At 43.4% G+C, this 26,332-nt stretch overlaps 4 protein-coding genes across 4 annotated transcripts in view; 2 read left to right on the top strand and 2 right to left on the bottom strand.

The window, feature by feature from the left end:
• The window catches only part of raph1b (Ras association (RalGDS/AF-6) and pleckstrin homology domains 1b), a 36,595-nt gene extending 23,843 nt beyond the window's left edge, over positions 1 to 12,752 (bottom strand). The window contains exons 1-2 of the mRNA XM_034151609.1: positions 12,496 to 12,752; positions 1,766 to 1,850 (exon numbers count right to left, since the gene is read on the bottom strand). The gene's annotated coding sequence lies outside the window, so the exon portion shown is untranslated. The remainder of the gene's footprint in view (positions 1 to 1,765; positions 1,851 to 12,495) is intronic.
• Positions 12,753 to 15,047: 2,295 nt separating this feature from the next.
• On the top strand, positions 15,048 to 17,635 carry si:dkey-1h24.6 (T-cell-specific surface glycoprotein CD28). Its single transcript, XM_034151287.1, has 4 exons — positions 15,048 to 15,297; positions 16,045 to 16,374; positions 16,469 to 16,599; positions 17,151 to 17,635. Exons 1-4 carry the CDS (start codon positions 15,195 to 15,197, stop codon positions 17,265 to 17,267), a joined length of 681 nt encoding a protein of 226 aa, XP_034007178.1. The 5' UTR covers positions 15,048 to 15,194; the 3' UTR covers positions 17,268 to 17,635.
• A 336-nt stretch (positions 17,636 to 17,971) lies between these two features.
• Positions 17,972 to 23,579, bottom strand: LOC117499044 (FAST kinase domain-containing protein 2, mitochondrial-like). Its single transcript, XM_034151285.1, has 12 exons — positions 23,398 to 23,579; positions 22,168 to 22,883; positions 21,969 to 22,072; positions 21,758 to 21,866; positions 21,390 to 21,513; positions 21,162 to 21,301; positions 20,876 to 21,048; positions 19,565 to 19,728; positions 19,243 to 19,479; positions 19,080 to 19,143; positions 18,428 to 18,542; positions 17,972 to 18,193 (listed from the first exon to the last, which is right to left on the bottom strand). Exons 2-12 carry the CDS (start codon positions 22,816 to 22,818, stop codon positions 18,095 to 18,097), a joined length of 1,980 nt encoding a protein of 659 aa, XP_034007176.1. The 5' UTR covers positions 22,819 to 22,883; positions 23,398 to 23,579; the 3' UTR covers positions 17,972 to 18,094.
• A 93-nt stretch (positions 23,580 to 23,672) lies between these two features.
• Positions 23,673 to 24,867, top strand: LOC117499045 (putative malate dehydrogenase 1B). The gene is made up of 5 exons (XM_034151286.1): positions 23,673 to 23,850; positions 23,928 to 24,040; positions 24,133 to 24,267; positions 24,445 to 24,587; positions 24,663 to 24,867. Exons 1-5 carry the CDS (start codon positions 23,703 to 23,705, stop codon positions 24,865 to 24,867), a joined length of 744 nt encoding a protein of 247 aa, XP_034007177.1. The 5' UTR covers positions 23,673 to 23,702.
• The last annotated feature ends 1,465 nt before the right edge of the window (positions 24,868 to 26,332 follow it).

Below are 26,332 nucleotides of genomic sequence, written 5' to 3'. Positions count from 1 at the left end.
TGCGCAAGCAACACATGCCCAAACACACACACACACACACACACGCATAACCCGTGCGGACATACTGCATGCAACCAGCCAGCCATGTGCAATCAGAGAGGGTCTGCACACATGCCACCAGCAGCTGCGAATGTCTTCCTCCATTTACCCCCTGCAAGATGTGCCTGATTGGCCGAGTGACTTGTCATGTTGATTCAAAAGTATCTTATCAATCAGACGCAAACAAAAATGTGGCAGTGTGCTTCCTGCCGCACAGTTTCTAGCATTCCTTTTTCGTTCCAATGTTTCCATCCTTTCCATTTTGAAATGCACACACACACACTTTCACACAAGTTGTTGTTATGTCCCGAATGTCTCTGTGGTTGTATGTCTTCATGAAACCGTGGGGGAGATGGTTTCAAGGAGAGTCTCTTGAAGAAAGCCCAGTGCATGAATTAAACAGTTGCCATGAGAACTACTGTACACGACAGAACAATGACAGATAACCACGGACCCGCATGTACAAGTTGAATTATATTGACAGGGCTGTGTCAGAGTTGCTAAGCGTCTCCACATGACACTGACACACAGCCATAAACCTCCTGACAGACGAGCATCCCCACTTCCTGGAACAGTTTAAATGCAGGGGAGCGACTTCCTCCACTCCGCCGCGGGCTCCATCACCGCTGCTGGGGTCCCAGTTAAAAACCTGGCTTCCTTTCCACATCTTCGTCTAAGCTTTGTAAACATCACAGCAAACCCCCCCCCCAAGAAGATAATAATATATGTCTGGGTCTTTGTCCGTTCACATCCTTTCTGTTCGTTGCTTCTAGATATTTTAAAGCACTCTGTCCAGGCATGCATTTCCAAATTGGCAAAGGAAATATGCTATATTAATAATAATCAGAAGCACAACAAATCAACAAATGAAATAGCACCTAGAGAGTCATTTGATGTGTTCTGCTTCTGCCGTGGGTCTCGTGTGCTCTGTTGTTCTGCAGAGGGCCGCTTGTGTAACCCATAACTCCCTTTTTAATTGCGCACCCCCTCCCTTATTAACAAAAAGAAAAGGATCTGTGCTGATGTGTGTGTTCATATCGCGTGTGCGTTTTCTATCAAACCCAGAGCCAAGGCGCTCTAGTAAATGACTTGCTGGCTGGTCCTTGAAGATACGAGTGGAAAGAGTGAGACTGAAACTCAGTGCAGATCAGCGATAGTGAGAGACTAAAGGCTCTGTGTGAGGAGCAGCTCTTTGCTACACACCGCAGCACAGCTCGCCCTCACATGGTTCTACTTTAGTCGGGAATTATCTCCTTTCGGCGAGGAGGACTCTCCCCTGACAAGTTCCTCAGAGGCTTGAGTCCTCTTTCATTTAGCTTTGATTTACAAGGCCCTCTGACTGAGGCTTTGAAGGGGGCAGAGAAGCCTCCCTTTCTACACCACGTCTGGATTTATCTTTCCCTACAACAAACAACAAACACATGTATCCGTACTGTCAAGCGGGGATTCCACTCTCTAATGTGAAGCAGCGACATGACAGATTTGACACATCAGTCATGCATGTCACAGGAGAGAAAACACAGAGTTTCAGACCACCTTAAATCTAACTTGCGACAGCAGCAGCAGCAGCAGCTTGTCAGAATAACAGCCTCTGTGGCATTTGTGCATGAGCTTGGCAAAGCTTACTGGCAGCGACGTCAATACAGTTTCCCTCTGCTTAGAGTTTATTACCCACAGAAAGTAGCACTGGCAGCATTTACTCACTTAAGTTTACAGGAACTCTTACCTCTGAAGTGGCTTTCTCTCCTTCCTACTGGGGTTAAAGTTCAGACCCAAACCGCCACTCCACTCCACGACAGGGCTGTTCTCCTCTGAGAATGAAAAAGAGGGAAGAATAAAATCTATTAGATATGAGTCTATTTTTAGGACTATAGTAGGCAAACACAATCCCTGCATTACAGCATCTATTGGTCAGTCAAATCTGATAGCGTTTGTTCTCTGCAGGAGGATTCAGAGACCTGGCAGCCGGCAACTCGAGGAAGGCAGACCGATTTCACTGTCACAAGAATGCAGAGGATTAACTGTGGAGTGTGCGTGAGCGAGAGACTTAACTAACTGCAGACAAAAATTACACGCACAGCCAGAAAGCAATCAAGCCCAGTGCTGCCTTCATTATGATCGGGCTTCATTATTACTGCCAGATTAAGAGTGTGACATTTGAGCTGACGAGGACTTCTTCATTTGACTACAAAGCCTTTCTTTTCAGAGCCACACACGCAGGCGACTTAAAAAAGCTTGCTAACACCGGCAGGCTACTCATTTCACTCCATGAGTCAGAGTAGAAACCTTGTCAAAACTCTTATTTGTGTGTTGACTGTGACTCAGTTAGTCTGCGGACCTTAACGAATCATCAACTCATCAGTGCTGAGTCACACCAGCGTAACCTTTTTTTTTATCCAAAACAATCTGGATGCTGAGTCATAGTCTGGTAATAGGATATCATTCAGGCACACAACCTGTTGACTGGAGGTTATAATGTGCTGATTTGCGAGGAAATATCATGGTGTGTATTTAGTGTGTGTGTGTGTGTGTGTGTGTGTGTGAGAGAGAGGTAGGCAGCTGATGTTGTGGCTGCCGACTAGGAAGCTATTCCTGCTGGCTTCAGCTGTTCTTTTTCTACACAACAACTGTTCAACAGCATGTGGCCCTTCGCTGGAAAAAGTGTGTCTGTTTTTTTGGACTTGTTACAAGGAGAGAGCGTCAGAAAGAGTCGGTGTGCATGTCTTTGCTCGTGCACGTCATCCATATATGCGTGTCAAAAACACACAATTGCCTTCTCAGGTTACAGGTCAGCCCCCTCCATCTCTCTCTGGCATTAAATGCACACACAGTTAATGTGTGATATCACTCAGTCAACACAAGGCCATTGAACAGGTGTGGCCGTGACACATGGGTCTGTGCAGCTGCAGAACACAGTTGCTCCAGTCACAACAGCACGGAGCCGCAGGCAGCTGCTCCGCTGCTGGAGACAAAGGCCGGCCACAGACAAACATTAACTGCATGTGATCAAAAAGCAAGGGCTGCACAAAATGGAGAGGACAAAAAGAACTTAAATCAAACAATTCCAGACATGACAAAACAATTTCCTCCTAAAAGATCTGTAATAAAACTGGCAAATGTTTGCGACTTCAAAATAGCATCAAATACCCCTTTTCCACCAAATTAGCACCCTTTTTCAGGATTTCTCAGTAAGCGAAAACCAGCTGAAATAGGCATTATGGCGCGTTTCCACTACAACGCGGAGCACGGTTTAAGAGGGCTGTGACGTCAGCGGCCCGTCTTTGGTTGCGTTTCCACTTGGCCTAGTACCGGCCGGCGGGTCCTAATTCACAGTTTTTCTGGCCTCATAAAATCGCGGGTCTAGGGCCAGAGACAACGAGGCTGAGTCGGGCTGAGTATGCTAAACTAGAGAGAGCATCTCTGGCAAGGGGGCTACAACTACAACAAGATGGACATATTTGACCGTGATTTAATTGTAATACACGTTTCAAAATGATGCCGAAGTAACAACATACTGATACCGGTTAGTAAAAACCATGAATTAATGCTTTGTCAAGTCTGCAGACAGACGGCAGGCGAAAAACCTTTTAAAATGCTTGTTTTCTAAATGGAGATTGGCTAAGCTAACGCAGTATATGCTCCGACCGTCCACACTCACAACAACGGCCTATACAGACATAAATAAAGCAGCGACTGGATTCACCATGACACAGGCAGTCTGTGGTTTGTACTTGTTTAACTGTTGTCTAGTTTCTGAACATATATGAGGAGCTGTGAGCTCTGAGTGCTAACAGCTAACGGCTGTGTTGTTTTTCTGGGGTCCTCTGAAGATCACGTCACGGCTCCGCCTACACTGCGTTACTATAGATACTGCCCCAGTTCCTAAACTGTAATGGAAATGCGCCATAAAGTGAGCCAGTCCTAACGAGGCCCAGCCATACCGAGCGGGGCCGAGCGAGGCCGTGTAGTGGAAACGCGCCATAAGACTCCTTTCCTGTTGCCAGTAAACAAGTAGGCTTTTATGTTATTTTTCCTGGAGTGTCACGCTTGACATCACATAGGTGGGAGCAGGAATAGTAAACCGTGAACATTTGACTTTCCTATTTTACATGCTCTCTTTCAAACTCTAAAACCAGAGTAGTGATGTTGGAGCAAGTGCATGCATCTTTATATAGCATGAAGCCCTGAAAACAACCCCTTCCATGCACTGCCAAAAAGGGTGCCACTCACAACAGCTAGTTTCAGGAGACTTTTTATGTGGCCTAGCTTGGTGCCGCACTTCGACAACAGACCAGGGGGAAACACAGAGCCCTATGTAGTGGACACAGGTGTGTCCTTGTCCACCCTCACTTCCCCCATTACCAGAAATCCTTCTGGGCAGCTCATTTCCTGTCGTGGCAGGAAGTGGAAGGAGGGCAGGGCCGTGGGCGAGCTGAGGTGATGATGATGTCACAGCAGGAAAAGAAAGACAGGACTGTAGTGGGGGAAGTACAGCAAATGAGTAATAAACAGTGGACAGTGTGTGGGGACTGTGTGTCTGCTACTAATCAAACTGGGAGAAGTACTTCCTCTGATGAGAATTTGGTAATAAAGTACTATAGTGATGGTTTTATATTAACACTTAACAGACTTGTCCTAAACTGAGAACGGCAGAAAACGATACACTACACAGCGTCTTCGTTATTCAGGATGACACAGCAGTGTACATTATTACATTTTTATATGATAAAACTCAAAACATTCTATAAACCGTTAGAGGGAAGTATGAGCACCTGGAAATGTGATGAATTACAAGACATTGAAGTGCTTTAATCTGGTGTTCTATCATTCACAACACAAAGTAGATATACTCCCTAAGTCCCTACTGATCTGGGTAACAATGGCAGGACCTTGGGAGATGTATTGATCAGAGAAGGCCAACAGCATCCTAAATGTGCTCTCAGAACAAGATAAGGACTCAGCAGTGACCCTGAGGTTCCTGAGGGAAGCCGTCAGTGGGCTGATTGATGGGAAGGTGCATTAGTATTGATCAGCCTATTGCTTTATACCAATGCAAGTGCCACTCTTAAAGTTGACATTGTTGACTTCCTAACCTCAGTACAGTAGTTCAATACAAAACCACTTGAATATCGGATACGTTTTTGGGCTGTGTTCCTCAAAAGACCGCTGTTTTATTCAGTTTCAGTGGCTCATCAATGATTAATATGAACACAACTGCCCATGTGGGTGCTCTGCGTTCCCCTCTCTCACACAGTGATGTCTGGTTGCGATTACAAGGAGCTGATCTGCTCTCCTCACTGGGATTCTCCACGGTCCGTACAGGCCAGCACTCTCCTCTGGAAAAACCACACATGGTGGGAATTATGGAATAACGCAGCGTCAGGAATGTTCCCACGATGGCCAGTGGGATCTGATGGAGGTCCCATTGGCTGGCAAGCTGCCAGTGGGGTTTATGGGTAAAGTAACACACACATACAGTTACACGATCAAATGCCTCTTGTATTAGTCTACTAAGGACCTTATCCTCTTGTGTTGAAGGAGAATGGTCCTTTGTGTGCACTGATTTAATTTCACTGCAGAAGAAATCAACTCTCAAAGCTCATCATTGCTTGATCAAAGCTCATCATTGCTTGATCACAGCTGATAGGAAAGAAATGTCACATCTCATTTAAACAGTTTCGTTCGTAAGTCTCTCAAGAGGAGGATCAGCAACAGCAGTTAGGGGTGAGGGGTCAAGCTGACTGACCCCTGATATGCCCTCCCCATCGCCTTAAAAGCAGGTCATGGTGCCAAACTCGGGGCAGATCTAGATTCAGTCACAGAGAAGAGTTGCCCCTTGTGGCACGTGGGCTGAAATAATCAGGATTTACTAGAGAGTGAAGATCAGCAGAGCAGAGAGAGATTAGCAAGCTACTCAGCCACTAACTTAACCAGAGACTCTTTCAATGGAGGCTCGGGCTCCCTCGCAGAGCTGCCAGGGTATTAGTCAATGAGATTTGGCAAAAGGCAGCCACACAAGCACACAGCGCTATTTTGTGAGATTAAGCCTGCAGGTTTGAGTGACTGTCAAGGGATTCTCGCGCAAAAATGTGTCAATCGGCTTCTGCAAAAGGCATGCACGGCTGTGTTCTCGCTGCGTTGTAGGTCACTGCTGGAAACTGGAGATTCCTGCAGTGTCCTACATGAACCTAAGAAAAAAAGAAAATGGAGCAGCCTGCCAAAGTTTGGACTGTACAGCAAATGTAGAGCACTAACGTGAAGCCAAGTGTTCAAGACTTTGGCAAAGGGAGACGGGGAATGACCTCAGTGTTTCCAAGCCGTCGTATTTCACATGACATCAGCTGCTGCGTTCTCATAACTCTCGTCTTCTCCATCCGATACTTCTTTCCTCTCACTAATACACATATTTTCCCCCTCTTCCTCACTGGTGTTTTACCGCTTTGCCAAAACATTTGGGCTCTAGTGAAATGCCGCTGTGTGGTGCCCCTTGTGGCTGTTGCCTCGGGATGTTACGATCGGGCGATGTGACAAAGAATGGCTGCTTTCCAACCCCCTCTCTCGTTTCCCTGAGGTTTCACCGCACGCTCAAGCACCGCCTGCATAGTGGAGCTACTTCTAACAGACATGAGTAACTTTCATGATTATGGGTGAGAGTGTAGTTGGAGGGAAAGTAGGTTACAGTGCATATTTAATGGCAAAACAGGCAATTTAAGCCCCAGTTTTTATGTGTACTGCGAGTACCCGCCTTGAACTGAACACACAGTTGGAGTAGTTGGAGCGCTTAGCAGAATCTCTTTTCTTTGCGTGGCAATATTTTTGTTTCAATGATTCAAGACATACGCTGCTGCTTTTGTAACCACACACAAACATCACACCCCCCACACAATGTGATGCTAACCTAAGGACGCTATAATCACTGTAACTGGATCCCCAACTCTCTCTGATCGTCATATAATGCAGCATTGTTAGTGTATCCCAGAGGTATATAAATCTGAATCCTCAGTGGATTTGACTGGAATGTAACCCGGAGGTCAATGATTAAAAAGGCAACTGTACAAGTATAAACATTTTTGGGCCCAGTGGCAGGCGTTTCGCAGGGGGGCGAGGGAAAACACTACTTCGCTTGCGTCTGTGTTTGTATGACGGACTGTTAGTGTTACCAGAGAGTGCACAAAGGCAAACAAACACCATAGCCCCAGCCCCATAAACACACACACACACACACACGCACTGCTGTTATGGTTTCATGAGAACCAGCTGAACTCTGAAGAGACGACACAGCGGTGTTTATCCCGCTGCAACACATCGCATGATCTGCTGCAAAGAGCCGGCCATTTAATCGAATTAAATCAAAGATGCTAAATAGCGCACGGGAAAGCAATACACAGAGAAGGGAATAAATCCACTATGTCTCGCACCAGACGGATCATACATCACCCGGTCAATAATGCATATTTTTTTTTTATACGTCAGCCATGTTTTTTCTCTGAGTCTGCACTTTGTGTGCTCTTAATACTACTTTCTCCGAAGCGCTCCTGCTTGCCTTAAGCACTTTTTGTTCTCTCCATGTCAAAGAGCCATTATCCATGGCCCAGCTCAATCCACACAAGACAGGCCGCCCATCCATCAGCCCATCCCAGGACTGCTGCGGAGCTTTAACTGGACTTACATTAGGCAGGTGGGGTAAAGGAAGAAACATGATACCATAAATCACCGCCTCCACGACGCTCTGCTCACAGTGATACCTGATGCGTCTGCTGGAATGATAGCAGAGAATTCCCACTGGGATGAAATTCCCTTTTCCAGCCTTGGATGTCAGGATCAATGTCAGGTTAAGTCCCCAACTGTGTGCAACTCCACTTAAAAGAAAGTGGCCTCAAGGCTTCGATGCAGGTGTTGATCATGCATGGGATAGAGTAACAATCAAGATTCACAAGAGAGACCATTTCTTACCCCATTTCCTGTCACGTGTTCTTTTGCGTTAACTGCAGATCATTTATAATACAGTAGAGGAAGGCCCAGCAGTGAGAATCAGCCACCTGCCATTGTCAAAGTCATAATGATAGCTGCTTAAACACACTGAGAGAGGTGGCACACAAAAGGAACAATGAATGAATGAACGATACTGTATCATAGCAGATCAGATACAATATGGGAAATTAGGTCATGGAAGAAGTGGAGATAAAGACTGACATACTGAGTTTAATGGGTTTAAACCACATTTAAGTTTCTATCCCTCAGGAATCAAAGAGTAATGTTTTTTCAGACCCATAATTATCTACAAATGCTTAGCAATTATACAGGAGGAATCCATCCTAACAGGTATATCAAATTACAGTAGCCTCTGTAGACCAGAATGCAATGCAACCACACATAGTAATGTTAGGGATTTGAGTGTGGGGGATGCAAATATCAGCCACTTAAACATGTGCATTTGCTCTCATCCTATACAAATGATAACTTTGTGTAAGTACAGACCTGTCCTCTTAATGTTGTTGAAAGGTAATCTGGGAAATGCATGAAAGGATACACGGCTGTTTGAGGGAATATTACAACAATTCCTTATAAAGAAACTCCTGAAACGCACTGTGCATGAATAACATTGAACAGTGTACAAATATCTCAAAGTGGACTTTTCCTTTAAGAGTGTAAATCCCACTAGGACCAGAACTAAAAATGTATACGCTTGTGAAAGTGCTGCGGGTGAAGACCTTCCCCCAACGGCACGGATATGAAAACTCAGCTGACATCCAATCGTCTATAATCGAAACCATTTATATCTGTAGGTGTCTCTATATACCACTTGTGTGTGTGTGTGCGCGCTTGAGTGCACCTGCTGAACTAGGACCCAGATCATGCATTGCACTGAGAAAAAGAGGAGAGGCTGCCCTCCTTCTGCCCGTTTCAATCAGCTGTGCAGCCGGAGAGTAGCTGCATGGTCCATACTAAGGCAGGCTATATCCAACACCTTCCACATTTCCTGGTTGTATATTTGAATTGAAAACAATGGAGGCAAGAGAACGTAAAAGTGCATGTTTTTTTAAAGGCCATACTATTCTCTGTGCCAAAGAACAGAAAGTCAGTCGGTAATGTCCTGCAATAGAGGGCATTGATATGAGTGTGTGTGTGTGTGTGTGTGTGTGTGTGTGCGTGTGCGTGTGCGTGTGCGTGTGCGTGTGTGTATATGAAAGGCCAACAGGAAGAGCCGCTCTGTATCTGCAGCAGGAGAGAGTTGCCATGCGGGCTTGGTTAGCCATTTGTCTTTGTTTTTTCAAACGGCAGGGGCAGCTGCCGCCAAAGGTCAGCAAAATGTTAGCAGAACAAGGCCCTATAGAGGCCAGGAGCACGTGCCTGTGACAAGAAGGGGACACACCCAGGTGGAGGGAGACATTTTCCCTCTCGTATGACACACCCTGGCATCTTGTTTGGCATCAAGGAGCTGGGTACTGATGCAGCTGCTGGTGGCCTTCTGCCGTTTATTCCCAACTCAAAGCAAGGGATGATCTTCTATAAAGATAAAAAGGTTAGGATATACTTTATTGATCCTAAATTGGGAATACTGCCTGAACGCAATGACTTCAGCCCTTGTATGAGGTGCTGTATTACAGGCTTTTTAACTTGGGTATGTTTGTTCTTGCCATCAAAAGAAATCCGTTTTTTTTTGGGCATGCAAAACAAAATACTGAATCCAACACATTATAGGTACAATTAAACTGTTGGAATTCAGCCACAAGCCAACATTTTATAAGTGGGGATATCAGGTTACACAGACCCTCCGGGTCTCCATCCATGTGTTGAAGTTTGCGTTTGAAGTGCCATCCTCCCCCCTGCCCTCCTTTACCCACCTACACCCCCGGCTGTAACACAACCTGGGTAAACTTACACCAACCACCCCTCAGAGTCTGTCTCTGGAGCTTTTGTGCAGAGCAGACTAGTGCCCAGGGACATGGGTGGGTGGATGGATGGATGGATGGATGGATGGATGGATGGGTGGGTGGGTGGGTGGAGGTCAGACATGGCCCTTTGCAACTCGCACGACACAGTAAAGTGCTGATAGATGCATGGACTTTGCAGATGCTAACACACACACACACATCTTTCTTCTCCTCTCATGGGATCACTCCTCAAGTCCAACATTTATTTGACAACTGTTTTTCTCATCTAATCAACTACATCGCAAGGAAATCAAGCGTACGCAAAAAATAGAGGATGAAAGGCAGCAGAGAGATGGATGGAGGAAAACAGACGGGCTGGTTTTTTTTCTTCCCTTCCACTTCTGGCAAAACAAGACAGAGTGCATGAATGAGAAAACCATCCATGTTCCTGGTGATGTGTTTCGAGCCCTTTCAAAATATATACCCTCGGTTCTCCCTTCAAAATCCTCGGATAAAAAAAAGCTGACAGTGAAAAATCCCGTGTTTTTAAACAGTAGCCGTGAAATGACACGCTCGCTTCTAACATGTGTTTTACCTCTGTGGCTGGAAATGTAATCCATGACGGAGCTTTTTATGACTGAGCTGTATACCATACGGCCTGAACACAATGACTTCAGGACTACAAAGCCTTGTGAATGCCTTGATGCTGCATGTCTACTGTTTGTGTTTGTACTTATGCCATCACAACAAAATCCTGTTCTTTAGCACATATATCAAATAAAATACTCAATTCAATGCATTATAAGGACAATAAAACTGTTGCAATTCAGCCAAGAGTCTAAATGAAGCCAGCAAATGTGCCTCTAACAATAAAAAACACAGCCATTCCTTTAAACCCTCCTTCTAAACAGTTGATAACAAATGTTCCTTCATTCATAACCAGACACAGGAAACAGAGACACGACAACAAAACCCCAAGGGAAAACAACATGTCAACCATGGTTTTCCAGATGTGCTCGTGCAATCACTCATTTTCTGTCCTCTGCTTTGTCCCCGACCAGACAGTAAATTACATCTGACACCGAACTCTATTTTCCTCTTGCAAAAAAAACAAAAACACAACAAGCTTAAGGGCATCTGCCTGAGGGGAGGCGACCAGAAGGCCGGTAGTTATGTTCATCCCATTAACTGCACTGTAAGCGAATGGCTGCATTGTTGCAGCCCTGTCCCATGCCCAGAATAATGTGCTTCTAGTCTGGTGCTTTGTGGATGCAAATCAAGCGTGCCTTAAGGACACAGACAGCCCATTATAATGCCACTGTGGGGAATAAAGGCAGGGCCAAGTGGCTTCTTTACTGGCCATTTTTGTGTTTGTTTTGTGTATTCACCCCTGAACAGACAGTGAGAAAACTGTCCTCGTCTGGCCTTGGTAGTGTAAATAAAACACACACACACACACACACACACACACACACACACACACACACAGGGAATGTTTACTGTGCTAACCTGGGTACATATGGCAGCCAGCCAGGCGGTGGCATGGTCTGCAGCCCCTCTACAAATGACCTTTGAACCCTACTGTCATGAAGGGGTCATTATCTTTCCTGTGTTAATGTCTGAAGCATCCAAGACAGGGGCCAAAGAAGGAACACTGGGTATTTGGTTTAACCTCCATGTTATTCTGACAGTAAAGAAGCAGCATCAGAGTATCAGAATATGACCTTAAGCTTGAACTTTTTTTTATAAGACTCTATAGAAATGTGTTGTGTAAAAAATAATCAGATTTTGAAGGTAATTCCTCTGGCTAAAGTGGGTGCTAATGTGAGACTGGTGATAGCCACTGGCCAAACTGGCTCTCCAATGTGCTGCCGGAGGCGACATCCAACAATGGGAATTAAAACGGAGCTGCAGTGATGGAGGTGACTGATAATGGGCTCAACAGAACCACACTAACATACATTACCACTTATGTAACCGTTTCTAAAAGACATAACATGTAGTGTTTGACAAATGCACTGGTAAAATACAGACATTAACGCGACAAAAGCATCGGCCATTAGTAGTACCAGCCTCCTCCCTCTGAACAGGGTGGAGACACACATCTCTGTCACAGATGCAGGGGAGGAAAATGAGGGGTTTAATATCAGAAAAAGAGTGCCTGGGCTCGGCTTTGGCAACATAAGAGCAACACAACAAAAGGTTTAAAGCCTCTCCCATATGGAAAGCTGCGGCTCTTTTCCCAGTCGGCCCAAACGCTGCACGCCCTTTCTCCCCAAGAAAGGGATTGTTCAATGGCCGCATAGGGGGCACACAAACACCCCATTCAAACACCCTGCCACACAACACACACTTTCCTCTAACAGGGAACAACACATACACAATGTATCGTTTCTTAATACCTAGCGGTGCTTGCTTTAGTGTGGTTAACATAAGAGTACAGCCTCGAACCACCCAGGTTGATAAATGCTCGTTTATTTAGGATTGACATTGGTAGTTTCTCAACATGCTTATTTAAAAGAGAGGAAAAAGGAGATAGGGAGTGAAAACCTCCAGGAATAATAAAGAAATATCCACTTACAGTCAGACGGGATTCACAAAGAGGCTCCTTTCCTGTGTTCTCCAATGGGAGAGCAGATATCCCTGCCCTCGGGGGGAGGAATGAGGAGACTCCTGATATGATGGGTTTAATTATGATTTTAGAAGATATATCTAGTTAAAAACAGCCCGTTATCCTCATGTTTTCACCCGTCGTCGCCTCGTCTACACACACAATTTCGGTCCCTCTCCCATTCTTCTCTCCCTGCTGAGGAGGGAGACACGCTGCGCGTCTCCGTCGTTTCCTGTCCAGCCCCTCGCTGCCTTCAGGGGCCGTCGGAAATATCTCATATTGGAGCTGATCGCAGAGAAAATGAATGACCGAGCAAAACAGGGCGATATGAATATGTCCAACTGGGAAATAGATAAATTGCACTGTTACCCAAAATGAATATTTGACAAATAAAGTATGTTTTTCTGATGATTAAAGGGTTAAAAAAATATATGCCCCGAAAGTAGGAGTTTTGGAGGAACAGTGAAGGCAGCATCAATTTCCAGCAGCTATTCCCTAACAAAATAATAATAAATACAATAATTATAATAATACAAAAAGAAGAAGAATACTTTATGTAAAAAATAGTTTACAAGTTGATACAAAATTGTTTTATATATCACCCACATTGCGGGGGTTCCTGTTGATGCTCCCTAAAGCCACCCCAGCAGACAAAAGGGGACTGGTTCCAGATTAGGAGATTATTGCATGTTATCCATATGGACACATGGCATTACTAACCCGTCAATCCCCCCTCATCCATTTTCTGAATCAGAATTACAGACAACATTTGTGAAATGTCATAATCCCCATTTCCAAATCCCATGAATTTACCACCATGTGTTCCAACAGAGTAAATATGTTCTACCCTTTTGTGGTCTCCAATCCCTGCTCTGGGCTGGTAAACCTGAAGAAAAGTAAATTAAATGTTTGCAATTAATATACATTTGTATCTGCAAAGCATTTGTTGTGGTTTGTAACAGAAGACAACTAAAGAAATAAAGGGATGTGTCGCCATCGAGTGGACAAACAAAGACATTGCTTTTTTTTCTCAACCCCATTTCTTTTATACAATCATTTTTCTTTTCACTTGTTCCACTCTGAGCCTGTTTTTCAGGTCTCAGGCTCGAAAATGACATTCCCAGAACAAATGACCATATCTTCCCTTCTAAAAGGGTTAAATTAATAATCTTTGTTCTCAAAGTAATGATAAACCTGTGAGTTGGATGTAGAAGTGTCAGAATCAATATAAATGTTTTTTATTTTAAAGAAAATTCAGATTTTACATAGTAAAAAACTGTAAATTATAGTGTCCGTCCAAAAATTATTTTTTACAGATAGTGAAAACTACCCTTGGATGATGGGTTAGTAGACTAAAAGCTTTAGGAATCCAAAGTACAACATATAATAAGTACCCTGTATCAAGATTGATGCAAAACAAGTGAAATTTGACCTTTTTAGAGAGATTTAGCCAAAAACTGGGCCATCTGGGGTCATTTGGGTGGATTTGACCTATCTCTGGCCCCCCTTGCTCGATTTGGTTGGTTGACATACCCTTGTGACCGTTAGAGCCAATAGAATCGAAGGGGGAGGCCCACACCGTGTGGAAAACGAAACCAAAGTGGAGGAATGTCTCCTTCTGGAGTTTGGAAACAAAACAAATAATAAAGATGCTGTGTGTGCAGTGACAGTTCCGCACACAGCGGGACATCTGTTCACCCTACACACAAACACACACACGGTGCTGCCCCTCACACACACACCCGCTTCAAATCAAGTTGCATAAATGCTTGAGCTACGTTTTTATTACAACTACTGTGAAATCTGCCTATTATGTTTTCGTCATTATTACAACAAATACATACTTGCAACTGAGGCAATGATTTTATATTTATTAGACTATTAAAAAAATGCATGCTTCAAATAAGTGGGGGTACGGCGTACCCCCGCGTCCAACGCCCACTACACCACTGGTCATGCCTAAACAGCGACATTTTACACGATAAATACGGGTTTAAATAGCAGCATTTGACACGGAAGGCGAGTGGCAGCTACCGTAAACCTTCTGGCATCTTGTGGCAACTCCCGTTCAGCAGCGGCAAATGCCTCGGCAAGTTGTGGCATCTGTGGCAAGTTGTGGCATCTGTGGCATATGCCGGTGGCAAGTTGTGGCATCTGTGGCATATGCCGGAAGTACTTGCCACTGCCTGCAGATGCCACGAAATGCGCTTGCTGTCTCTCTACTTTCATGCTTCATATTTCACAGTGTATTCTAGTAAATGTAAACTAAGAGTTGTTCAAAGGTGTGCTTTTCCTTCCACTGTTTTAATCTTTGTCTCCACACAATGATACAATATAACACATCATTGGTTCACAGATCCTTCTTGCGTTATGTCTAAATTAACACAGTTAAATTAACAAAATGTGTAAGCCATCAAAGGTCACAATCTCTGGGAGAGAGCGGAAACTTGAGCAGAGGAGGCGTTTCTCTGCCACAGGATGTTTTCCCTCACGAGAGGATGTGTATCTGCACTCTCTGCACCGCCGTGGGAGTGTTGTAATCACACACACTGAGGCATTATAGTCAAATGAACACTTCCATGGAACCCGGATTTATAATATCGCAGTACCTGATCACATTTATCTGCAGCGTTTACAGTGTGCTGAAGGAGCTCGACCTGTGTTAGGTGATGAGGGAGATGTTGAGGCGTGTTGTGCAGAAGATGAAGATGAGGGCTTGCTGGATGTTCATGATCCTCCTGAGCTGCAGGTTATCTCAGGCTGCCAAAAAACGTAAGTTTAGTCATTCATATACTCATAATTATTAAGATTCATGTGGTAGAAGAACACTATTAATTGCAAGACCTTTACTGTGTATATGTTGATTCCGTGTGTGTGGCTTTTATTTTTAAACACCTTCAGTAGTTAAACATGTGCATCAATGTATCTCGGGTTGATTGCTAAGTCTATGCATGTAAAATGTGGGATTTTAAATCATAAATATCAGAAATGTGCCCCTTCCTGAATATATCCTATCTCATTGGCTGTTTATATATTGGTTGGTGCCTAAGAGGATACTTTAAGTCTAAAAATGTCGGCTGAATTTGTGGGTTGAGATTTATATATGTAAACAAGTCAACAGGGAGATTTGAAAATAAAGTGTTGCCTCAATTTAAAGACTATAACAGTTTACAGAGAGTCTCTATTTCAATTCCAATACATCACATAAATCAAGACCTCCACCTCTTGAGTGGCATAATTGAGTCATTCAGAGGCTGATTCAAGTGATTCTTGTGAAATGTGGGTAAAAGAGGCAAATGTGCTGCTTTTGAACAAATTCCGTGTGGGGGTGGAGGTGCACTGAAATGATGAGATCCAAAGTGTTGATTTCACTTAGTGGAATTAGATGCTTATAAATCAATGTTTGCAGGAGTGTTAGCTGTGAAAGGACGTTTCCTTTGCAAGCTGTTTGGTGTTGGTTTCACATTGGTGTGAAAGACACGTATTTTCAGAGTATATTATCAACATTTTTCTCTGCAGAAGAGCTGAAAATGATCTGCGTACCTTTCGGAGGCAATGCTCCCGTGCCTTGCCCGGAGCTGAACCAGCAAGACGCGACCTTTCACCTCTTCAAGAACGAAGAACAGATTTACAGACAAAATTACCACCGCGATGGAAACACCACATGGAAACCTCAGACCAAGGCAGAAGTCGAACTACATGAAAACAGAGAAAATAAATCAGTGAATTTCATGCTGACCGGAGTGAATGCCAGCAGCTTCGGTCTCTACAGATGTGAGGGCATGGTCCTTCACCCCCCTCCCATTGAGCCAATTCCAAGTACTGTGTTTATCCTGGTACAAGTAGAAGGTAAATATCTCTTAAAGGTTGGAAGGAAAACAGGGGAATATTTATAATTGTGTGCATATAGTCACTGAATACTTCCTGAATATGTTTCTTCCAGGACACCAATGCAGTTTGAACACAAAAGCAGGTGGAGGTCAAACGGATGGACTTCTCTGGATTTGGATTCTGGGGCTTGTAGTCCTTAGCATTTACGGCGTAACTGCCACTATCATTGCAGGCATCTTCTGGGTAAGATCACATAACACTACATGAGTTTGGAGGGAAACCGGTATTTAAACTACAGAGCAACAGCCATTGTCCTTTTATGACCCTTTGGACTATAGTGTATGTCAAATGTTCAACTTTTATGTCTTTGAAACTAAGGAAGCATTTAAAAATACAACCAGAACCTCTGTGAGCTTTTTAGAGCTGGAGAAAAGACTAGATAATTAAACTACGGGCACACCAAAAAAGAGACATATTGTTCGTAAAATATTTTAACTGTCTACAAAAGAAGAGACTAAAGCTTACTTATAGTACATTTTGTGATCTTGTTCCTTTACATCTAGTTCAATATATTCAAATGCTTTAATATTTTTGCACTCATGTGTGTTTCTTATTCATTCAAAAACGTTTTTCTTTGAAATTATGAAAGGTACGTCAGGTGCCCAAATCCCCAGAAAAACCCATGAAATCCAGAAGACATGTCCCTTTCGTCCTCAATGATATGACATTATGACCATGTGGGTATGGTAGTGCATTATATACCTGCACTCACATGATGCTGTGTTCTCTTACAGGTGAAGTGGAGGAGCTCAGAGTCCCACAGTGACTACATGAACACCAAACCCAAAGCACCCCGGGACCGCAGGAAGAACAAATGGGTCCAGAATCCTGGACCACGGCACTTCAGTTAACGTTACCCCTGTTAGTGTACATATAAAGACACAGGTGTCCGTGAAGTAGCTCAGAAAAATATCCTGAGCGAGGTTTTGTTAAGTTCATTTTCTTTCTCTGTACTTGTCTACATAGCGAAAGCAGCAGCTCTTTTTATATCAGTTTTTTTAAAGAATACAAATCTTAGGCAGCGTTCACTGTCTCTTCTTTTCAAATGAAGAGACAGTGAACGCTGTTCCTGCTGCACTGATCTGCAGCAGGAACCCTCTGTGGTTGAAACGGATTCATTCGTCTGAATGAGGGGATTTGACCTCATTTACAAATCCTGTGTGGTGAATCACGAGTGACCACAATTTCAAAATAAATAATAAAACATTCTACAAACTTTGGTGTGAATCACATCTCTTTCCACGCTCATTTCTGAGAAACACAGAAACATCAGTTCGGAGTTTATAAGGAGAGGCAAACAATAACAATGTGCACGGTTTCCTGTGTGCTTCAAAGAAACTACCTTTACACTGCTCACCTTGCAGTTTCTGTGCGAGCACACAGCTTTTTATGGGTTTCATTCAGCAGCATGGGCTTACTCATCAACCGCCACCAGCATCAGCAAGATCCCCATGTTGTTTCTGTTAGGCTTTGAACAAATTGCAGACGGATGATTAAAACCAAATGAGGTGCAGATTTTTCACCTTAGAAAAGAAACCACACACCCAAACCAGAGCACATTTATAAAAATACTTTATTTGTTTCTCTTCCTCATTCTATACAAAGCTAAAAATAGCAAACCACAACCTGTGTGTTGACGATGATTGCACAGTTTGTGACTCCTAGTTCGTGTTTAGGTTTAGTTTCTCCACTTCAGCTTGTGATCTGGAAAAATCCGATCCCTGAGGAAATCCGTCCTCTTTTCCTCTGGCGTAGACCGCAGCTCCTGCTCCGTCACCTGGAGGACAGGAAGAGGATGAAATACATTTTGTTACTCTCACTTCGTCAATTGGTAGTAGTATAATTTGTTTTCTGATCAAATGTTAGCAAGCAATTGTCAAACGAGGAACTGTGGGTGAAGGAAGGTTTAATTTAAGAGGCTACAGGAAATGAAGAAATCAATATTATTCTGACACTTAAAGTAACAGTTTAAACTCGATCATTACAAACTGTAATCGTCTCTCAGTCTCACCCAGACAGGGTCATATCCGAGGGTCTTCAGGTGGCGCATCTTGAGAGCCAGAGTGCCGCGGGGATGGGACGTGCCAAAGCAGAAACTAGAGTGTGGTGGGCAAATGACTACAATCCTAGGACGGGGGAAAGTGGCGTTTGGTTAAAAGACCTAAATGTGAAGGCTTATGTGACAATGTGACCGTTGGCACACACTTCACAACTAACCTTTACACAGCAGGGTTATTACGTTTCTTTGATTTTCAATAGGTTATTTTGTCTTGCTTTCAAATGAAAAAAAACGTTTTCAAACACATATGGAAGTTATATTTGTTTAGCTGTTGGTAGTTGCTGGATAAGCCTTTTAACACATCATTTTCAACCAAGTCTTAAATTGTTACCAGCCTGTGTTCCTCAGTGAAAGCAAGTGACAAAAGGTTGTGCCTGAATATCCTATTTCAAATCTTGAAATGAGTTCAAAATGATATTAAAGCATCTGTAAAAAAAGGTTGTGGAATCAGATTTGCCCGACTGACTCAACAAAAAGAGCGGCTGAACATCCTCTCCACCTTTTGTTACGACAAACTCACATAATAACGATAAATCCAAAACAAAATACCAACACATATGTGTTAAAGAGTCAGCTGATGTCATCTCCTGCAGACTGATCTTACCTCTGTCTGCTCTCTGCACCGCCGCTATCAGTCTCAGACGGCAGAGGTTTGGTGATCACTCCATCTACGAGTCACAAGCGAAATACTTCAGTTATCTTAGCAAGTGGAGGGAGGTGAAGGCGGTAGAAAAGACAAATAAAGAAGTATTCCAGATAGTGTTTACCTATGAAGTAGAAGCCCAACAGCAACACCCTCTCCTGCAGAGTGGTGTTCGCCTGGTCCTCCATCACACTCTGCAGGCACTGCGAGAGCTCTGGGGTCACAGCTCCACTGTCCAGGACGGGGGCTCCCAGGAGAGTGGGGGGCACCGTCAGGGAATGAGGGAGCACAGGATGCTCAATACGGAGGCACAAATTCACCGTCTGAAACATCCACTCGTGGTTGGCGAGGTAAATGGGATCTGAGGAGAAAAAGAATCAGATAAATGAACTCCAAAAGATCCAAGTGTGGGGGGAATAAAAAAAAAAAGAATTTGTTTGTCTTACCTGTGGATTTAAACTTCTCCAGTGTGCTGCTCTGCAGGAGGGGCTCCAGGAGTGCAGAGGGGAAGTGGCCCAGTAGACACAGATGATAGACCGCCTTCAACAACTCAAAGCTGGACATCTTGGGCAGATAGGAGACCAGAGCCGGGATCAGACTATCCAGGAACCTGCCACAGCAAAAAGGAAACCAATTGTCATTTAAATTATGCATTAAAAAATGTTTTAAACCAGATTTTATACAAAAACCTGCCAATATGATACAGTATGAGTCAGGTTATCTTTGTAGATGATAATTTACCCCCAAGCAATACACTCCATGCTCACAAACAAAGAAATTGTAAATAAATCATATTTATTTAAAGCTCCCATGTCATGCTTTTCCGGTTATTACCCGTCCCCTTGTGTGTTATGAAGGTTTTCATGCATGTAAACGGTGTGCAGAGTCAAAACCCTCAAAGTACACCCTGTAGCGAGTAAAACTCTAACACAGAAAATACCTCCCCAAAACGCCTCGTTGGAGATACGTCACTGGCCATTTGAGTCTTCCATTTCGTTCCGGGTACGGCATGATGTCAAGCGGTACCCGGAACGAAATGGACCAATCCCGAAGAGCCGTTACGTTACGTCCGCGGAGCCGTTACGTTAAGCCCCCGCTGATTGGTCCAAATTGACCGATCCACGGACTTCCTCACACACACATCTGTGTGCAGGGAGCAGGCAGCTCAGCTGATTTCTCCTCCCTGGCTGCAGGCTGATAACAGACAGTTGGGATCGCGGCAAAATTCTCTCTGCAGACCCATTCTCACAGCGTTTATCAACCTTTGTCTTACTCAATATCAAGCCACACTTATTGTTTTTACTTCGGATGTGACTTTGTGTGTGCTCAGGATGAGTTTGGCTGTGTTTCGCTATGTATCCTAAACAAGGAAGCAACACCTCCACGGAGCTCAGCGCGATTCACAACGTCCCGACCAATCAGAGCACACTGTGCTCACAGGGAGGGTGGGGGCTGGAGCTATTGGAGCTACAACGAGCCGTTAAAGGCAGAGAGTGAAATTCAGTGAATACAAGTAGTTTACAGAGATGCTGTATGAGAAACCAATGTGAGTTTGGAAAAATGCACAATATAAATCTATTTTAGTATACCTCAACAATGGAATTATGATCAGTGGAAATGGCCATGACACCTCTCCTTTAATAAAAAAAGGGTACAGAAATCCTAAGTAAAAAAAGAGCAAGTTGCAATATCTACTGCTAAATATGAATTGTAGGGCCTGTGTATGAGTATCATTTGAAGCCATGTGAGTGACCTACTGCTGACTCCTGTGCTGCAGATCGTAGTTGAGATTGGAGTAAACCTTGACCACACAGAGCAGGTCTTGCAGTGTCAGAGCTTTGGGATTTTCTATCACTTTTCCAGCGAATGCCTCCATTACTGCGGCAGGACAGAAGGTGAGCTTCTCACACTCAGACAGGAAGAGGAGCACCTGAACAGACAGGGAGACACTTTTAGATCATTTTTAAAAACACTTAAATAGATTCTTGCTTAGCCGTTTGTATTATTGAGATTATACATTTTACGAGGGTTCTGTTGCAACACCTGTTTTTTGGTCCATATGTCGATCATAGAGGCGGCGTGTTCTGAAAAGTTAGTGAGCAGCTCCAAGTCTCTGTATTGCAGCTGCCTGTACGACTGCATGGTTCCAAACAGTAGGTTGAAGGGGATCCCATTGATGTTTTCTACCAAAGGAGGGATTAGCAGGTTAATCAAACAATGAGAAAATACTTCTGATTTCATTTATCGACTAGAATTCAAAGCCGTGTTTACCTTGAATCATCTTACTGCAGATGTCCAGCAGTGGTTTGGAGTATAAATTCATTGCGGCCATTGCGATGATCATCTGCTGGGAGTCTAGAAGGCTGAAGTGGTTTGACATTGATAAGGCCTTCGCCTGGAGGAAGCAGGGGACAGAATGAGTCAATGGGGAATGGATTCAGTTGCATAGACAGTGAAATAAAAGACATTTCTTGGTCATGCCCTGTAGTTTATAAATACTATGATATTTCAATGAGATAGCTGTTATTAGATAATGTCATGAGCAGTCAGGGACATCTCTGCACAATTATAAACTTTGAGAAATTTAGAATAAAATAAATCAGGGTAAATATGGTTAAAACCAGGACTCATAAACCAACCTCGAATTTCCGTTTGAGGTCCATTGGGGCGTCTTTGCTAAACATACGCATTATATTCTGCAGAGACTTTACGTTCTTGATGCCGGGAAGACGGGCCTCAACCACCATCCTAGGACACAGCCACAAAAAAACGAAAATGTTTCAGAATCTGAAAAAAAAGTTGTCATGTAAATATTTCAAGGGGTCTTCCAAACAACAACACAATCCTGACCTCACGCCATCCTTCAGTGCGTCAGTGTTGTTGCTGTGCTCCATGTTTCGCAGACAGGAGGCCAAGATGGACAAGCACTTCCCATCAAAGTCAGATAGATTCTCCTGTTAGTGGACAATAACATTAACTTGGGTTAAAAACAAAAACATTTCCAAATGGAAAATTACAATTCCTTGATGGTCAATCTTTCGCCAACTACCTGGCAGTATCGGAGAAAAGTCTGGATCACAAGGCTGTCCTGAGGAACCCCAAGATTGACCATATTCAGGAGAGAATAAGCTACGTCTTTATTGCTCATTTGCCCCACACTCGTCATGACTTGTTGCAGCAGCACGTCAAAACCAGGATGCTCAAACATGAGCTGCAGCTCGTAGCGCTGGTTATCAAGCGACATCGTCTTAGTAATTAACCAGATGTGGGTCAGGCACAAGATGCTCTGCTTAAACGTGGGTGCATATTTGGAGGTGAGCTCCAACACGTCTGACTGGGAGCCACAGCTTTTCAGGCGGTCCATTAAAGGTGAAGTCCACTGTATCGCCTTTGGGAATGTCACTTCAGATTGGTTCTCATTGGGCAGCGAAGACTTTGCCAGGGGAGAGGAAAGAGGCTCCTTCTCTTCCAGGACCTCACTGTGAATCGTCCCCTTTGAGTAGAACCTCACTGAAATCACACGGTTGCTTTCCAGGCATGTCTGATGGTGCTTTGTGCCCCATATGTGTGCTAACTGCTGACTGGGGAAAGATGTGTATTTGGGTGATTTCTTCCCCATTAGATTGCTCTGTTGCCATAGAGACCTGCGGCTGCAAAGGCATCCCCATCTCATTACCTCTTTTGTCACCCAGACAGACATTGTACTGTAATGACTTAGGGGACGAGATAGAAAGAGTCCTTGCGTCCTTAATTTACGCACTGCCCCTATGTGAAGGAAAAATCTCAATCAGGTATTTCAGAATCAGAATCAGAATCAGAATCAGGTTTATTGCCAGGTAGGTTCACACATACTAGGAATTTGACTTGATGTCATGGTGCATACATAAAATATAAAAAACAAGAAATCTAATATAAAACACAAAATCTTTTTTACACCGTAATAAAATAGTTAAATAGCAATAAGATAAATAAAGCAGTAGTTTGCAGGAAAATAGAATGCTATGAATGAATTGTTGCATATAACATTCTATTTCCCTGCAAATGTAGCTAGCAATTTGAGTAAAATGTAAAAAGTATGGCATTTATTTCCAAATTATCTTCAGTCAACACTTTATTTACATTATTGGCCACATAGACGGTTACCTCAAATAAGTAATTAGTAAAAATTAAGTATTACAAAGTACTATGACTGAAGATAAACACAAGGTCAACGGACTGGCTCCTCCAAAAACACTGGCTAGCTCACATTATCTAATGTTAGCAAAGTGACGCACCATACCTTATTACTCCAACATACAAGTAACTGTCACAAAGAAACACACGGCTCTTGCTAAAACATGTTTGAGTTTGAAATGTGTTAAACTAAGGGACACAGGACTACATTACACTAAAACGATACTAATGTTTGTTTGCTAGCACTCTCATGCGCTGCTCCGTGCTGTGTGCGCTGCCATATTAAGTCCCCCTGTCAACCCGGTTCAGCACGAACTGTCACAATATAGTAAAAAATGGTCATTGTAAATATACAACGTGTCAAGCACAATATTTATCACGCTTTATACCACCACATGGTGTACATGTTTAATGATAGGCCTCATATTCATCACAATAACAGGCCCTGGTTTTATGTTTGTTTGCAGCGCTTCCAACATGGACTCAAATAAGCGCTACACCCACAGTTTCCTAGCAACCGACGCCATCCGGGATGCAATGGCTAAATTTGTGCTCGCTGGTAAAGTAACTCATTTTCTTTTAACGTGTTAATGTAGAATATAAAACATATAACTGCTACACTTGTTATCTCTTCAGGCAAAACTGACTGCCCACATTACGCCAAAGCGGAACTATTAGCAGACAGTCTGCACAGATGTCTGCCAAACTTCAGGATCCACAAGATCTCAGTCCTTCCACATGCATGGAAGGTAATATTGCTTATTTTAAACTATATTAAGTCTCTTTGACTTACAAATCATCAGTATATTTATCCTGTTTCCTCTCACTTGTCTCTCGATAGGAATGGCTCGAGGACACCTGCACAAGAAATGGCTGGAAACACGAGCAGTCCCCTTTGGTTTGGAGGGAGCTGGTGGACCAAGGGGGGAAAGCGATGCTTTTAGGGGGGTTTAGTGACTTCCTAGAGCATTGTCAGGTATATAACCCTTCAAAATCCCGTCTAAACCTACAGTAAATCCTGTTATGCTGCATCATTTCTGTCCCCATGAATGACTTCCTTATATGTTCTTTAAACTGTGAGAAATATAACAAATGGCTTGGATTATAGGTTTAGGTCTGCCACATGTTATTGTTGTCATCCCTTGTTGTGCAGGACTATTACAGCGTCACATCAGATATGCCTACAGATATCATGCTGAGTGTTGCATCAGAGAATCTGGAAACCAAGATGAACTCAATCGTAGAGGAGCAACATCGTGTCAGTCTTATTAAACCCCTTCATATATGGCTCAGCAGGTGGGTTGGTTTGAAAATAAAATACAAATGTTGATATTTTTTTTAATTGTCAGCTGACAGATTGGGTATTTCCAGCGCTCTCAGCCCAACCGGCCACCTCCTGATCCCCAATCTGCTCTCTGCTGAGGTGTTCCCCAACACTTCTTCTATCAGCCTCCACCTTTTAAACCTGGAGGGGAAAGAGGAGCAACTTCAGTGGCTTAGGATGGAGACTGGCTCCTCCTTCACCCCCCTCCCATTGAGACAATGCCAAGTACTGTGTTTATCCTGGTACAAGTAGAAGGTAAATATCTCTTAAAGGTTGGAAGGAAACAGGGGAATATTTATAATTGTGTGCATATAGTACAGTGGCGTTTTTATATGTACAAAAGTGGTGGGGCACAAAAAACTTAGATGTCTATATATAAGCTTCTGCAGTGACGTGCAGTGAGGTTCATGGCTGGTGAGGCACTGGCACTGACTCTTCAGGTTTACAAATATTATATTTTGACCTAAACCAAAATATAATATTATTTTCAAAAGCTTTTTTTGTCTGATGCTTCGATTAATTTTAAACAGACAGTTCAACAAAAGGATACCCAAAAAATGTAATTTTATCTTTTAAATATTGAATTGTTCTCTCTTAGTAAGATCCCATTTTCAATAAAATTGCGGTCTTACCTTGACTTGAAGATGAAGTCCATTTGCCTATCCTTCTGGACAAAAATGTCTATAACTTTTTTGTAAAAGTCCTCCTTATCTTCTTGTAGTTTCAAAAGTCTATCATAAATCTAATCGATAGATTTATGATAAAACAATTATAAAAGTAGGGTAGACATGTGGATGTTATCCGGCTGAACAAAACGTGCATTTATCTAACAGGTACGTTTCCCACAGATCTTATTTCGAGCTATTTTCTAAAATCCTATGGAGAAACCTCATTGCTTTTTTGTCGAGGGAAGCCATGCGCAGCTTACTTCCCGGTTTTAGGACGCGTCACTGCAGCTCTCTCGTCTCCTCTTCACACACCACACTTTTCGCGGCACACGTACTTACAGCCAATCAGCTCTGAATGATGTGAGATGACGTATGGTGGGGATGGCAGCTCAGTGCCCCTATGGTCATTATTTTTTTGCCACACACATTAAGGCCCAATCCCAAACCGCCCCCTACACCCTACCCCTCCGTTTGCGCGGCGGGTCCACCACATTAAGTGCTGTTCCAAACCAACGAGTGTGGAGCGGGGTGGAGGGGGAGTGGGCTATCAAGCCCTCAAACAGCGAGTCTGCATCATGGATGTATAATAAGGTCTGCATCGGGGCTGACTTCACCTGCTGCCCTACCTGACTGGTCTCAACGCTGTGTGTGTCCGTCAGGAAACACGCTGTTTACAAGTAGTTCCAGCAAACATCCACTGATAAATTGCGATGTTAACCTCATGATAACCTCATCTTTTTTTAACTTAGGATCATACCTGTGTTTAGTCTAGAAAAAGGTAAATGTGTGCATTTTATTATAAAGTTGTGTATATTTACAGACTGTTGCAAAAACTAAGAAGCTTATAAACATCAGGTTTAAAACTAAAAGAGCTTTACAAATAAGTAACACAATGAAAGATGTTTGGAGGTTTATTTGAGTTATTAATTTACATTTTTTTGTCTAAGAGATGCTGATTTGAAACCGTTGTTACATACAGTCAAGGCATTTCCTGTTTCTGCCGGAGAGAGGGGAGTTTGTCCCAAAGCTTGCCGCTGTATTTACTCCCT

Source organism: Trematomus bernacchii, unplaced genomic scaffold, assembly GCF_902827165.1.
Source record: "Trematomus bernacchii unplaced genomic scaffold, fTreBer1.1, whole genome shotgun sequence".
NCBI classification, from domain to species: domain Eukaryota; kingdom Metazoa; phylum Chordata; class Actinopteri; order Perciformes; family Nototheniidae; genus Trematomus; species Trematomus bernacchii.
Note: the sequence above shows the minus strand (reverse complement) of the source record. Positions and strands in the feature narration are given on the sequence as shown.